Source organism: Colias philodice, chromosome 3 (assembly GCF_061535455.1).
Source record: "Colias philodice isolate Cphi_HAF_F1 chromosome 3, ilColPhil1 Martin Lab GWU primary, whole genome shotgun sequence".
NCBI lineage: Eukaryota > Metazoa > Arthropoda > Insecta > Lepidoptera > Pieridae > Colias > Colias philodice.
The window spans coordinates 6,460,370-6,474,866 of record NC_143088.1 but is presented as its reverse complement, the minus strand read 5'-3'; the positions used below and the strand labels follow the sequence as shown (position 1 = coordinate 6,474,866).

The 14,497-nt window shown below is 40.0% G+C and overlaps 2 protein-coding genes across 7 annotated transcripts in view; both read left to right on the top strand.

Moving 5' to 3' along the window:
* Window positions 1-14,497, top strand: part of LOC149489688 (THAP domain-containing protein 1-like) — a 147,140-nt gene that overhangs the window by 28,725 nt on the left and 103,918 nt on the right. The gene's annotated exons all lie outside the window — the stretch shown is intronic.
* Window positions 1-14,497, top strand: part of ctrip (E3 ubiquitin-protein ligase ctrip) — a 39,038-nt gene that overhangs the window by 23,434 nt on the left and 1,107 nt on the right. For 3 of the 6 annotated variants that reach the window (XM_089714425.1, XM_089714424.1, XM_089714423.1), the window contains exons 15-33: window positions 130-294; window positions 581-755; window positions 1,108-1,329; window positions 1,705-1,883; window positions 2,161-2,364; window positions 2,647-2,779; window positions 2,950-3,025; window positions 3,288-3,466; window positions 3,777-3,951; window positions 4,933-5,128; window positions 5,480-5,667; window positions 6,155-6,347; window positions 6,579-6,676; window positions 6,887-7,018; window positions 8,602-8,726; window positions 8,825-8,977; window positions 9,318-9,538; window positions 9,739-9,830; window positions 10,080-10,655. In XM_089714425.1, coding sequence (XP_089570551.1) covers window positions 130-294; window positions 581-755; window positions 1,108-1,329; window positions 1,705-1,883; window positions 2,161-2,364; window positions 2,647-2,779; window positions 2,950-3,025; window positions 3,288-3,466; window positions 3,777-3,951; window positions 4,933-5,128; window positions 5,480-5,667; window positions 6,155-6,347; window positions 6,579-6,676; window positions 6,887-7,018; window positions 8,602-8,726; window positions 8,825-8,977; window positions 9,318-9,538; window positions 9,739-9,830; window positions 10,080-10,545 — 3,372 coding nt within the window. In that variant the 3' untranslated portion in view covers window positions 10,546-10,655. Of the gene's footprint in view, window positions 1-129; window positions 295-580; window positions 756-1,107; window positions 1,330-1,704; window positions 1,884-2,160; window positions 2,365-2,646; window positions 2,780-2,949; window positions 3,026-3,287; window positions 3,467-3,776; window positions 3,952-4,932; window positions 5,129-5,479; window positions 5,668-6,154; window positions 6,348-6,578; window positions 6,677-6,886; window positions 7,019-8,601; window positions 8,727-8,824; window positions 8,978-9,317; window positions 9,539-9,738; window positions 9,831-10,079; window positions 10,656-10,995; window positions 11,455-11,596; window positions 11,786-12,112; window positions 12,282-12,466; window positions 12,584-14,119; window positions 14,300-14,497 lie in introns of those variants that run through there. The other 3 variants (XM_089714428.1, XM_089714427.1, XM_089714426.1) reach the window with 3 other exon arrangements.

Here is a 14,497-nt window from a genome sequence, read left to right as displayed (position 1 = left end):
GCTTTATCATTTTTCCGGGAGGTGATGAACACTTAATATCAATTAACCTAGTGTACCGGAAGATGGTGAACACTTAATATCAGGTGGTTTATCGTATCTGGCGAATAAATAAACACAAATTGTCCCCAGTTGGTAGTGCAGCCGCCGCTGATCTCGGGCAACACGTTCATCACGGTGCTGCGGCTGCTGTGGGTGATGTGCGGCGCGTGCCCGCAGCTCGCGCTCGCGCTGCACTCGCGCTCCATCGCCGACACGCTGCTGTGTCTGCTCACCGGATCTACGGTGCATCATGAGGTTTGGAAACATAATTAGTTTTTATAATTAATTAAATTTTATGTTTTATCAAGGGTGTAAGACAAACGAGCAGTTTTGACTGAAAAATAAGTAGCTTTGTCTATCCTGGCTTCACTGAATTATATAATTATTGTAGGTAGACTTCACTGAGGTGATTCTTTAAGTGAAGTTTTTTAATTATTTTATATATATAATATGATAATAGTACCTAAGTTTATAATAATAAAAGGAAGTACAAAAATATACTTTGATGTACTTAAACAATTTTATAATTTTTCCCTTGCAGCAAGTTGAACTCCTGCCGAGGCTCCCACAAGAACTTTACGAAATTACTTGCCTGATTGGCGAGCTGATGCCCAGACTGCCCACTGATGGTATATTCTCTGTGGATTCGCATCTCGACCGGCCCTGGTCTGCCAACAACGAGCGCGGCGCCCAATGGCAGTGGAGGGATGATAGAGGTATAATGAAAATCCAAATAGTACCTATTAAAAAATTTATTACTAGTATATCTTTGTTATTAATATACTCATTTAACCCATTGACCACCGAGCGGCCCGATCGGGCCGAGACACAATAGATTTTCTATTGTGTCTGTGATCCGAGGACTGACGGATTAACTAAGTTATACATATTTCATTTATAAATTAAGTTATGTTTATTTTCACTTTCTGATGCTTATTGTTCCCATATTAGTAAGTTTGATCTTTGGATATCTAGAACGAGTTTACCAGGAATATGTAGAACTTTAGTCTCTCAAGCACCGTACACAGAACAAATATAATGTTTACGCAAACAATTATGATCACACAGGTGTATGGAGATGTTATTCTTGGGCAGAATGTCGCGCGCTGGAGGCGGGCGCGGCGGCTGGCGAGGAGGAGGTGTGCCTGGCGACGCTCGGCCGCTCGTACACCGTGGACCTGACGGCGATGCAGCAGCTCAACGACCACACGGGCACCGCGCGCCCCGTGCAGCGCCTGCCGCCCGCCAGCGCGCCCGGCGCTGCGGCTAGTGCTGACGCGCAGGCACCTGGTTAGTTTCTATCACTTATAATATTATTATTACTCTATTAAAAAATGCTTGAACTTGTGCTAATTCATATTTAGATTCTTTGCAATGGTTTTTTTTATTTTTTCATTAAACAATTCTACCTAATTGTTGCCAATAGGGCACATATTAAGCACGGTTATCTTTTGTTTTCTTCTATATATTTATGTGTGTGTTAAATAGTGTATTGTATTGTAATCTTTACATTATTATTTTAATAATGGATAACGGTTATAATTGTTCATTGCAAGTTTTTAATTAAGTAACTTTTTTTAATTTTAGTGTGCAAATTGGTCAGTTTTATGATCATAACAATAAATATGTAATGCGTGAAATGAGAATGTGTGTCGCTGTTTGCAGACCCGCGCATAGCGATGGTGCGCTCGAGCCCCGGGCTGGTGCGCGCGCTGCTGGCGGTGCTGCACGAGGTGTACTGGAGCTCGGCGGGGCCGGCCGTGCGCTCGCAGGCGCTCAAGGCGATCCTGCGCTGCGTCTACTACGCGGACGCCGCGCTCCTGCGGCAAGTGCTCAAGACACAGGTGCGTGTCACGTGTGGATAATGGATATACACTTTGTTAACTTTTTGTTGTTATAAATAATATTCTCCTCCTTGTTTCTAAAATTGAATATTTTAAATTAATTAAAATATCACTTCCATGCTAAACAAAACATGTACATTCTGGTCATATTTGCGAATCTGAATTGATATATCATTTTTTTAGTTATTATTTTCCTATTTCAAACAAAATCGATACAATGTTTGCAGATAAATTTCTAAAGTCAAAAACAAGTTCTAATTAGGTGATTATTTACCAGGTTATATCATCACACATTGCTGGCATGATGGCTTCAAGCGACCTTCGCATTGTGGTCGGATCTCTCCAGCTAGCAGAAATACTAATGCAACGTTTGCCCGAAGAGATGGGTGTGCAGTTCCGCCGAGAGGGCGTACTGCATCAAGTAGCACAGTTGGCTCAGAAGGCGCCTACTCCACAACCGGCTAGACAAGCTAAACTCAAGGTTTGTATTTATTTATTTGTTTGAATAATACACTACAATATACTTAATTTGCACTACTATTTTAATATAAAAAAATTCTTAATTTGTGTCCGATTTTTTTTCACCTTCGAAAGATACATTTCGACTTTGTATATTTTTTTTATCCCAGTTCGACGTGAATTAATACAACATCTTATAGATTTTCTGACTTTTTACAATGTTTTGTTATATTTGTGTTTTTTAACAATTATTTTTGTATCAGATTCATTTATAATAATTATTAATCAAAATGATTGTTTGCAGTCACCAAGCGGAGCCAGTGTTCGCTCTAGCGGCAACTCATCGCCGCCCGCCTCTACATCGGCGTCTTCGCTCGAACACAACAATATTTCACTCGCTTTCTCCGCCTCTGGATCATTTATAGCTAGCACACTGTGTAAGTGTATATGTTTTTTAATTTGCTACTAATAATAATATTTCGAAGAATCGATATTACAAATCAATATGTTAAATTGAAAACTTATGATTGGAACAAGGGTGTATTTATAATAAAATATTAAATGTCAATGGTATATGATGTTCATAATCTTTTTTAATTATTTATAGTAGCGGCCACTGAATCGACTGAACCCGGCCCAGCAACCTCGGCATCTACACACCAAACAACCACCACAGTACACAGGTGAGAAGAAAAATATTTAAAATATGAGATGATAAACGCATTCCTCATATTTAAAATACATATTTTTAATAAATACATAAATGCACATCAAACATTAAAATATATGAATAAATGTCTAGAAATTGTTTCCTAACGGGCAGACTTCCCAGATTTACTTCGCGTTATTACACTTTTCATGTTCTTATGCATATACCTTTTCGTGTGTTCACTTTGAAAAAAAAAAAGACTTCATATGCAATTAACGATATTACTAACGTGTCAGATCCAACAGCCCCCTGCAACTGGCGGACATGCTGAAGCGCAAGCGCGCGGTGAAGCGCTCGGGCGGCGCGGGCGCACGCCGACCGCGCACTCGTGAGGAGGTGACGCTGGGGCATCATGCGCTGGCGGGACACACGAGCCAGCCGCACACGCCCTCCGTGTCTACTAATGTGGCGCACTGTATGTGTTTGTTATTTTATTTCAAATCTAATTGAGTGATAATCTTTCCCTCAGTCATGTTTTCTCTTCTTTGAGTTATAACACAGTTTGTATAAAAATGTTGTGTAGTTTACGATATCGTTTATTATTCACTGATTACACTTTTGTTCAGTTAAGAAAATAAAATGTATGTTGAATTACTGTTAATAATAAGTATAAAATAATATTGATTTAGTATCTCGTTTGGTGTGTTTTGAGAATACAATATCATCGGTTGATCTTTAAAGTAAGATGCAATTTGTATCACATTTTCACAAAACTGTTTTCGCAGCGTCAAGCGTAGCAGCTGCGGGTCGGTCAGCGAGCCGTATGGGCGGCACGTCCAAAACGTCGTCATTCCTGTCGTCGCTGAACCCGTCGCGCTGGGGCCGCTCGCCGCACGCGCACAAGGACACGGCACTGCTCGCTTCGCCGCCAGCTTCCGCTAATCTCTCGCTGCAGAACAAGTGAGTTATACTTTTATATTGGAAGAAAGATTACTCAAACTTGTATACTTTCCAATTTACTTTGCTTTATTCGAAAAATACTTTCTTTTTTTTTGGTCCAAGATAAGAATTTGACCTTTCCATTAAAAGTTTGAGATGAAAGGAAATTATGATCTCTACCTTAGTTCAAATCTTTAACTATTGTTTATAGCAAACGAATTCAGTTGTTTTTAAACTAATATGATTTGTTCGATATAATTAAATTGTTGTTTGTGAAATATTTGTAAACAATGAAATAATATATATTTCGTATGAAAATGAAATGAATGAATTTCTTCTTTATGTCCTATGGAATTCTACTATGGGGCAGGGCTGCAGATATAGAAACTATATTTATATTACAGAAAAGAGCCATATACGCTCTATATATAATTTACGTGCTCGGGACTCACTAAGAGATCTCTTTAAGAATATTGGTATCCTCACTGTACCATCACAGTATATATTTAATAATGTTTTACATGTACACAAAAACGCGGACTTACACACAAAAGTAGGAGATAGACACTGTTATGGCACAAGGAATAGAAATAAAATTGAAATGCCATTTTATAGGTTAGCTAAAGTTAAAAATTCATTTATGGGCCAAGGTATACGTTTTTACAATAGAATTCCGCATAGTATTAAAGAGTTTAGTAGTGTTAAATTTAAAACTTATTTAAAAAATGTATTAGTTCAGAGAGCCTACTACAGCATTAAGGAATATATGGAAGATGAAAATCCATGGAGGGTTGTCGCGTAAGAATAACAGGACAGTTCTTGCCGGTTCTTCTCCATAGATACTGCTTTCCGAATCGGTGGTAAATTTAAAGAATGTAATGACGATTCAAAAGTGCTTCTGGAAGAAGTCTAATTGAATAAATAAATGTTTGAGTTTGAGTTCTTTGTGTCTCTGACGTGTCTTGCTATCAGCAATTACTAATTCCATACTACGCTACACAGGGAGAAGGTGCGCGAGTGGATAGAATGCGTGGCCGGTCGGCTGCAGCGCGAGTGGGGCGCGCTGGGCGGCGGCGCGGGCGCGCTGGAGCAGCTGGCCGCGCTGGCCGCCGCGCTGCCGCGCCGCGCCGACCACGCGCGCGCGCCGCTCGTCGTGCTGCGCGACACGCTGACACACCACGACTTGTCGCCCTTCGAGGTACATATAATAATATATTAATACTACAAAATGTATTCATACATAGTATACATACTGTAAAGAAATGATAACTTCGTTATTTTCACTGAAAAACCTTGTTCGAAACAGGTTAAGCCTTGGTAAAATAATAATTCGAGTGACTATGCATGATGCACTTGAAAGGTCAATTGCATAGATCTTTTTTTCAGCCTGAATAATTTAAAGGATAATTAAGTAAAACTGGGTTGTTCACCAAGTTTTACAAGTTGCCAATAATATTTTATCAAATTTTAAATTTAATTAGTGAATTTGAACTCGAAATACATAGATAGCAATTTATTAATGTTTCAATATTTTATTTGTATATCACAGATAAACCACTCGGGTGTGATCGGTGCCCTGTTGCAATTCTTGACTGGCTCGGACTCTGACACTGAGTCTACCGAGGGCGAGCGCGAGGGTGAAGGTGAAGGGCGGGATTCCGCTGAGCAAATAGCTGCTTGTGAAGACCGCCTCCGTCTCTTCCTACACGTGTTCGCTGATATGCCATTAGCTCCAGAGTAAGTAAATAGCATTAGGGACTGAATCCGTTTACATCTACTTTTTACTCACGTCTTTTTGTTTAAAATTGTAATTTATTCAAAATTTATATCAACAAAACATAACAGTATTTTCTGATGTTTGGTTTTACGCGAGTATTATACATTTAGAAATTAAAGACTTTTTAACGGATTTTAAACGCGATTTATTCATTCTATTATTTTCCCGACGTTTCGAACACTTTACAGCGAGCGTGGTCACGGGGAGACCACGCTCGCTGTAAAGTGTTCGAAACGTCGGGAAAATAATAGAATGAATAAATCGCGTTTAAAATCCGTTAAAAAGTCTTTAATTTCTAAAAACATAACAGATTAAACTTCAACTTAGCTCAATCATATTTTATTCATAGTTAAATCCACAAATACAAAACAGCACATTAAACAGTGCTAATGAGGAATAAACACAATATCCGTTGAATCTGCTTACTATATTGAATACTTTTTGCAGCGAGGGCGAGTGGCTGGAGAAAGCAGGTGCAATGGGTGCGTTCGCAGCTAGCGGTGCGGGTGCGCTGAGCGCTCTGGTGTGCAAGGTGAACGCGTGCGTGTCCCACTTGGAGCAGTTCCCGGTGCGCGTGCACGACCTGCCCGCGCGCCCAGCCACCTCCGCGCTCAAGTTCTTCAACACGCATCAGCTCATGGTGAGACACCATTTTATTTAACTAAAGTAACCAATGTGACAGTAATTTAAAATGGTTTTAAAATTTTGCAAAATTTATTGTTTGATGAAGTCTATTTTTTATATTTTAATGCTGTATAAAATGTAAATTACCATGAAATTAAAACCCGCCGAAAATTTTAACATAAATTTTATTGATATTCTATCATTTGCTGCATTTTTCATTTCTAAAATAATGATATTTTCCTTGTAGTGTGATCTCAAACGCCATCCTTCATGTAACACATTGAAGCAATGGAAGGGTGGTGTAGTACGGATAGACCCTCTAGCATTAGTACAGGCTATAGAACGGTAAGTAAAAGAATACGAATTCAAATCCTCTTTCATCGTTCCTCACATAGTACGATATTCGTTTATGTAGCTATACATAAACGACTATCGTAGCAATGTTCTACAAACGATATTCCGATAAAACTATGTGTAGTTGTCTATATTTTACACAATTAATAATTACCGTATAAAAATCTACTTAAAAATATAATAATTAATTTAATCATGCAGGTATCTCGCGCAACGCGGTTACGCACAAGCCCGCAGCCGCGAGGGCGGAACGGGCCCGCACACGGATGACGAAGCGGGCTCCGATGACGATGTGGACGACACGCTCGCTACCACACACCACGCTACTACTGAGTTAGTATACCATTGATATTACTCAATAAATTGCAAATTTCCAAGCTACTATTTAAAGTATGTAAAACCTACGGGCCAAATAAAGTTTACTCCATTTTAAGAGTGTATGTAAAACCTTTATGAAATATTCTGTTGTACCAATTTTCTAAAAACGAAAATTTTAAGAATAGAATAAGAATAAGAATAAAATACATTTATTAGGATCTCCAAAGTACCACCACCACATAAAAAAACAATAACAAGAGCACTCTTAAAGACTATAGAAAATAAACAGGGATAAAAAAAAAAAAAAGAAAAAATTAAGAGCTAAAAAGCTATTATAAATATTTGTGTGGCGACTGGTGACCTAAAGGGTAAGGCCACTCAGCATATGCTACGCCGCACCACGGTCGGCATAGCGCTGGTTTTCAGGGCCCAACCAGACAACAGACGCGTAAGTCTAAAGTGTCCCGAATAATAAAATATAGTTAAATAACATAAAATACAATAAAACAAACTAGAAAAATTTAAATTAATAAGTAAGTGTTTTTACTATTTATATAATATTAAAATCTACAAATTAATGAAATAAACATCAATACCTATATTACATAAATAAATAATGATAAATTATATTACATATATATATTGAATGCATATTATATACAACGCAACTAAGGCTTCCCGACGAAATCGCTAATGAGGTGTGTTTTATACTTATACTTAAAAGAGTGTTTGGAAATCGACTCACGTAGCGGCGGCGGAAGGTTATTCCAACACTTAGTTGCGTTGTATACAAAACTGCCTCTAAAAGCGGTTGTGTGGTATCTTGGCATAACCAACATGAATGTGGATGCTCTTGTGAAGTGCGAGCCATTTCTCTCACCAACCCATCTAAGCTTACTATGCAGGTATTTAGGTATTTGAGACGTCACCACCTCAAAAAGCATCACAGCAAAGTGAAGGCGCCTGCGTCGTTCCATGTTGAGCATTTTTGCTTCGATTAGATATGGTGTAACATGATCTCTTGCAGGTATGTCCCAACAGAACCGAGCACACGCGTTCTGAACCCGCTGTATTGCATTCCTGGTCCTTGCAAGCAACATTGCACCGTACATGGTATCTCCGAAATTAAATTTCGAGAGAATTAGTGCCTCACAGAGCCTTATACGTAAGGGTGTGGTAATGTAGTTCCTGATGCGATAAAGTAGCTTTAACCTGTAGAAGCAATTCGATATAGTAGCTTGGAAGTGTTTTTCAAACCTGAGATGCTCATCGAAAACGATCCCGAGATTTCGAGCTTCGACGACCCGCTCTACAGCTTGACCATCAATGTTTAATATCGGATTGAATTCAATGACTTTTCCGACCGACCTCGGTGTTCCCAAAACCATGAATTTGGTCTTTGCTGGATTAAGAACAAGTGAATTTTTCTCCGACCATTTCGATATACGCACCAGGTCTGAGTTTAGTTCAGCAATGGCATCAGGAGTTTGAGACGGATGGAATGAGATATACAACTGTATATCATCCGCGTACTTTTAATTGTAGTGTGTTTTATAATTGCTGACTTATGCCTATACATTTATCTTTTATGTTTACAGTGCGGATCACAAATTGGAATTCTTAATTGGAGACACGGTACTACCGTATAACATGACTGTATATCAAGCCGTGAGACAATTCGGCGAACAGAATGATGCAGACACAGACACAGAAACTCCTTTAGGTAAGCGAATATTCCAAATCAATAATATATTGTGTCAAAACGGAATCTTCTTGGTTTTTTGTAGAAACAAATAATATCATTTTATTGTATAATTTTAGCTAACGCCGGTATTTGGGTGCAAACGCACACTATCTATTACCGTGCCATTGAAGGCGGCGAGCAACCACGCACTGACGCAGCCGCTTCGCGCAAGGGCAAAGGACAACCTACAAAGATGTCGTCAAGACGGAAACCTGACTTATTGTGGACTGGTAATACATGTTTGACATAACATTTGATATTGTTAAGAATTTTTTCATAAAAATAAATTAGTAGACTCGTATTTTTATTCACTTGTTAGGTATGTTTTTTATTTATTTATTGAGTCACCAGACTCTAAGTTAATAGTATTAATTCAGATTTCAGTTATATTAAAACTTATCATAAATCATTAGTAAATAAGCAATGTGAAAATACGTGATACGCGATGCTTCATTGGTCATAATATAAAGGAAGTTTGAGTCTCTATAAGTTACTTGTAAAACTTTGTTGGCAAAGAGGGCTTACCCGCCTATTACGTTACTAATGTGATGTGTGTGTGTGTGTGTACAGAGGGCGTGGTCCCGTCCCGCGCGCGCTCCGTAGCGGTAATGCTGCGCGCGGGCGGCGGCGCGGGCGCGTGGGGCGGCGAGGTGCGCGACGCGTCGCTGCCCGCGCTGTCGCTGCTGCGGGCGCTGCACGCGCTCTCGCGCCACTGGCACACGCTGTACCGCGCCGCCTGCCTGCCCGACCACCGCCCGCTCGTGCCCAACTCGGAGTTCATTAATAATAAGGTACGCTTTAAGATACTGAAGTGTCAACTTGAACGATGGGAAACATTGCTGTGATTTGAAAATCGATTTTTGACGGTGTATTATCCGTATAAATTTTTTACATACGTGTCCATTATCCGTATAAAATTTTTACAGCTTAATTCTTTTGTACTTGAAATGATATATTTACTTGTACTAATTGTGATGTTACTATTTTACAGCTCGCTGCCAAAGCAAATCGCCAACTGCAAGATCCATTAGTGATCATGACAGGAAACTTACCACCTTGGCTAAAGAAAATTGCGTATGCATGGTGAGTTCACAATTGGATGTTTGTGTATAACTATGATTTTAAGTTGCCCTATAGTTTGATCGGTCAGAGGATCAGATCAGAGGATATTATGTCAAAATAATCATCAATCAAAGTTGAAAAAATGATGTTTGTTTAGTTGTTTGTTTCTTCAATGTTATACATCATAGATTATATCGTTTTGAGTATAATATATACGCAATCAATTACGTCCCATGTATATATTTATTTAACTTTCACTTTGTACCCTAGCCCGTTCGTGCTGCCGTTCGAGTGCCGGCACCTGCTGTTCTACGTGGTGTCGTTCGACCGGGACCGCGCGCTGCAGCGGCTGCTGGAGGCGGGCGGCGAGCGCGGGCCGGCGCCGGGCTCCAGCGACACGGAGCGGGTCGCGCCGCGCCTCGACCGCCGCAAGCGCACCGTGCAGCGCCACAACGTGCTGCGCCAGGCCGAGCACGTCATGCACGAGTTTGCGCACTCCAAGGTAACAACACACGGAGCGGGTCGCGCCGCGCCTCGACCGCCGCAAGCGCACCGTGCAGCGCCACAACGTGCTGCGCCAGGCCGAGCACGTCATGCACGAGTTTGCGCACTCCAAGGTAACAACACACGGAGCGGGTCGCGCCGCGCCTCGACCGCCGCAAGCGCACCGTGCAGCGCCACAACGTGCTGCGCCAGGCCGAGCACGTCATGCACGAGTTTGCGCACTCCAAGGTAACAACACACGGAGCGGATCGCGCCGCGCCTCGACCGCCGCAAGCGCACCGTGCAGCGCCACAACGTGCTGCGCCAGGCCGAGCACGTCATGCACGAGTTTGCGCACTCCAAGGTCACTACTCGCTTCCCACACCACCACATCAACTATAGCAGGAGAAATATGTATCAACGGGATATACCATATTTTTAGTTTATAAATTAATGTATCCTATATAAAGAATTTTTCATTCATTTCTTTCATTCATTCATTCATATTTATTTCATACTATTAATTCATGATATATGATGTATGGTCTGTTATTACATCAAGCTAAAATTGTTATAACAATAGTAATAACATCGCAACAAAATGTATGTATTGAATAAAAAGTTATCTATTATTGCCTTATTAAATCCTTCATATTTTAATTCAATTGTATACTGAATATAATTCAATAAATTTATTTTCCAGGCTCTTCTTGAAATACAATATGAAAACGAAGTCGGCACCGGTTTGGGACCGACATTAGAATTTTACGCGCTCGTTTCGCAAGAATTGCAACGGGCTGATCTCGACTTGTGGCACGGTAGTGAGAACTTCAAGCAGAAGCCGACCTCCTTTGGCGGCGAGATAGTGAAGAGCCAACCGACTGTAGTCTCCGACCGGTCGTCCGACGCGGCCGCGCGTTTGGCTTCCTCAGTACGCGATGCCCTCAACCTTGACGAGGATCGCTCCCCGGAGCCTTCGGAATTAGAAAAGGAAACTTCGATACCGTCTCCGGCACCAGATGCTACGTATGTGTCGTGGCCTTGCGGTCTCTTCCCTCAAGCGATCGGACGCAACGCAAGAGCGTCACATCTTTCCAGAGTCAAAGCGAAATTCCGCTTCCTTGGCAAATTTATGGCCAAAGCTGTTATGGATTCCAGAATGGTAATTATTTCTAATTTCCCACTTCTGATATTGGTTTACCTTATTTTCTTTTAAACTTTTATACATAATATGTTTTTGTCATTTTTCAAAATGTCAAAACAATCTTTTCAAGGTATATTTAAAAACATAACGTGTATGTTAGGTGGACATCCCGCTGTCGGTGTCGATGTACCGCTGGGCGGTGAGCGAGCAGCAGTGGCTGGGGCTGAGCGACGTGCGGCACGTGGCGCCGGAGCTGTGGCGCTCGCTGTGCCGCCTGCGGCGCGTGGCCGAGCGCGCGCAGGCCCTCGCTGCGGACACCCGCCACTCGCCCGACCAGCGGAATCAGATGGTATGTACCATTTTGTTTATATATGTAAAGATTTTTACACACACAACATATTTCAGTAACTCTTATGTGAATAAATATTAGCTTACAAATAGTGATAAGTAAATTTTATGGAACTATCATAGATTCAGATAAGAAAAGGCCGACATTAATGTGATAACAACCCCCGCTAATAATCGTGACCATATGCACTTTAAAAATGACCAGCGCTAGATAGAGATATTGCAATTTTTAATATACTGATATAAAATATTAGGCTCTATGCACTTACATTATTTCCATACATACAACAAACAAAATTAACTAATAATATAATGATTGTACATATAGATAAACGCACTGGAGCTGGACGGATGCCCCATCGAGGAGCTGGGGCTGGACTTCATCCTGCCGGGCGACGGGTGCACGGAGCTGCGGCGCGGCGGCCGCGACATGCCCGTCACCGCGCACAACCTGCACCAGTACATTGCGCTCGTCACGCACTGGCTGCTCTATGAAGGTATGGACTATATATTCATCTGTTTTAATGTTTTTTTTCTCCCTTTCAATTATAGTGGTGATGTGGATATCATATTATGTGCATGGAATAAAATGAATCAAATAAATTGTTAATCCTGTCTGTGTGGCTCATCTATGTAGATCCCTCTACTAATAGTCTAATGTATACAATTTCATTTGATACAGGTGTTATAAAGCAGATGGAAGCGTTTAAAGAAGGATTTGAATCAGTATTCCCATTAGCAAATCTCAAGATTTTCTATCCAGAAGAATTGGAGCAAGTGTTCTGTGGCAGTTCGTCAGGTATGAAAATGTGTTGTTTCCTGTTTATAATTTGACAGTCATAGACAGTAGCTTATACTTATGCCAAATACTAAGCTCTTAGCCAGTCTCAGTGTGATGAATAATATTTTATCACATTGATTACCCTGAATATGATTATTATCTAAAGTACCCGTCACGAGAAGCTATAAATTATGTAAACAAACATCTTTTACTAAGTAAACATTTTATACTGCGAGATAATAATAAATTGACCATATTCAATCGACATGAAATATAGACGGGTTATATGAAAGTAACAACCTATTTAATTTAGTCGGATCATATTTTAACGACGCAAAGCGCTATCGTTTGTGTTTCTTGGTACCGGAACGCGTCCGTCGCAGGGATTGTGAACTATCGGGACGCCATTTTGAAATAAACGCATCATTCGAGTTTCGAATGCGTACGAGTTTGTTTCATTGCTTTGCATATATCGCGGATCTGGTTGTTATTGTTAATTTTGTTATTGTTTCGTTATCACTTTTTTATTGTTGTTACTTTAATTGTTGCGTTAATTTTATTTGTTATTACGTATAATGGAGCCAGTAGCCAGTACATCTAAGGAAATAAATTCGCCACGAAAAAAACGTCAAAAGGTGCGTAATACAATTTATCTAAAATATATAATAAGTAAAAAGAAAGAGTTGTTTGTTCAAACGCGCTAATCTTTGGAAACTTAAGGTTAATATTAGAAGTAGGTTTTAAATTGTGAAGTAATTGGTTAGGTTAATTGGTATACCTGGAGATATAGCTTGAGCTTCGTGTGACAAGTGACTACCGGTGATTTTTACAGGTGACGAGCTTTACGGTTAATGAGAAAAATATGGTGATAGACAGCTTCGTGATACATGTCACTGATTCTGACACAGAAATGGAAACATCTGAATCTGACGAATAATTATTCTTAAATAATATTTATGTTAATTAATATTTGTTACTTAATAATTTATTAAATCTTAAACAAATTCATTTTTTTTGTTGGTCCAAATGTTGTGAACTCCTGAACACTTGTTTACAAAATTTATAGCTTCTCATGACGGTTACTTTATACTATACTAATATTATAAAGCTGAAGAGTTTGTTTGTTTGTTTGTTTGAACGCGCTAATCTCGGGAATTACTAGTCCGATTTGAAAAATTCTTTGATTTTTTGATTTTTTTTAATTGATAGCCCATTTATCGAGGAAGGCTTATAGGATATATCATCATGCTAAGACCAACAGGAGCGGAGCAATGCGGGTGAAACCGCGGGGAACAGCTAGTAATGAATATGATTGATAGGCTTGGTTTTTTACTTTTCCTATGGACCTGTGACTATAACAGAAATGATTGTTGTGTGTTTATTTAATATGATAGAGTAAACTAGATTACTTAACTAATTTTAAAATTATATTTGAGCATTCTTTCAGAGCAACTATGTATACTTACTATTTATTTCTATCAATATGTTTTGCTTTTCTTTTCTGTTTGTTTAAAGAAAAATTTTAATTTTTGTATTCTTAAAAAAATGTAACAGGCGGTCGAGAGCAGCGCTGGGAGCCGCGCATGCTGGCGGAGTGCATCCGGCCGGACCACGGCTACAACGCGGAGTCGCGCGCCATCCGCATGCTGATCGACATCCTCGCGTCCTACAGCCGCGACGAGCAGCGGCTCTTCCTGCAGTTCGTCACTGGGAGCCCGCGCTTGCCCACCGGAGGTACTTTATCTTTACACCTATTGAGTCATTTTGAAAATAAAAGTTGTATCCATTTATATAGCATTGTACCTTTCCCCTGAAATCTCCCATTGTATGTATGTATGTTATGTTGCTTATATAACCTTCACATTTAAGTCAATTTCGATAATCTGGTTAATGGTTTTGACTATGAGTCAAAGTAAATCAAACAAAAAAGTG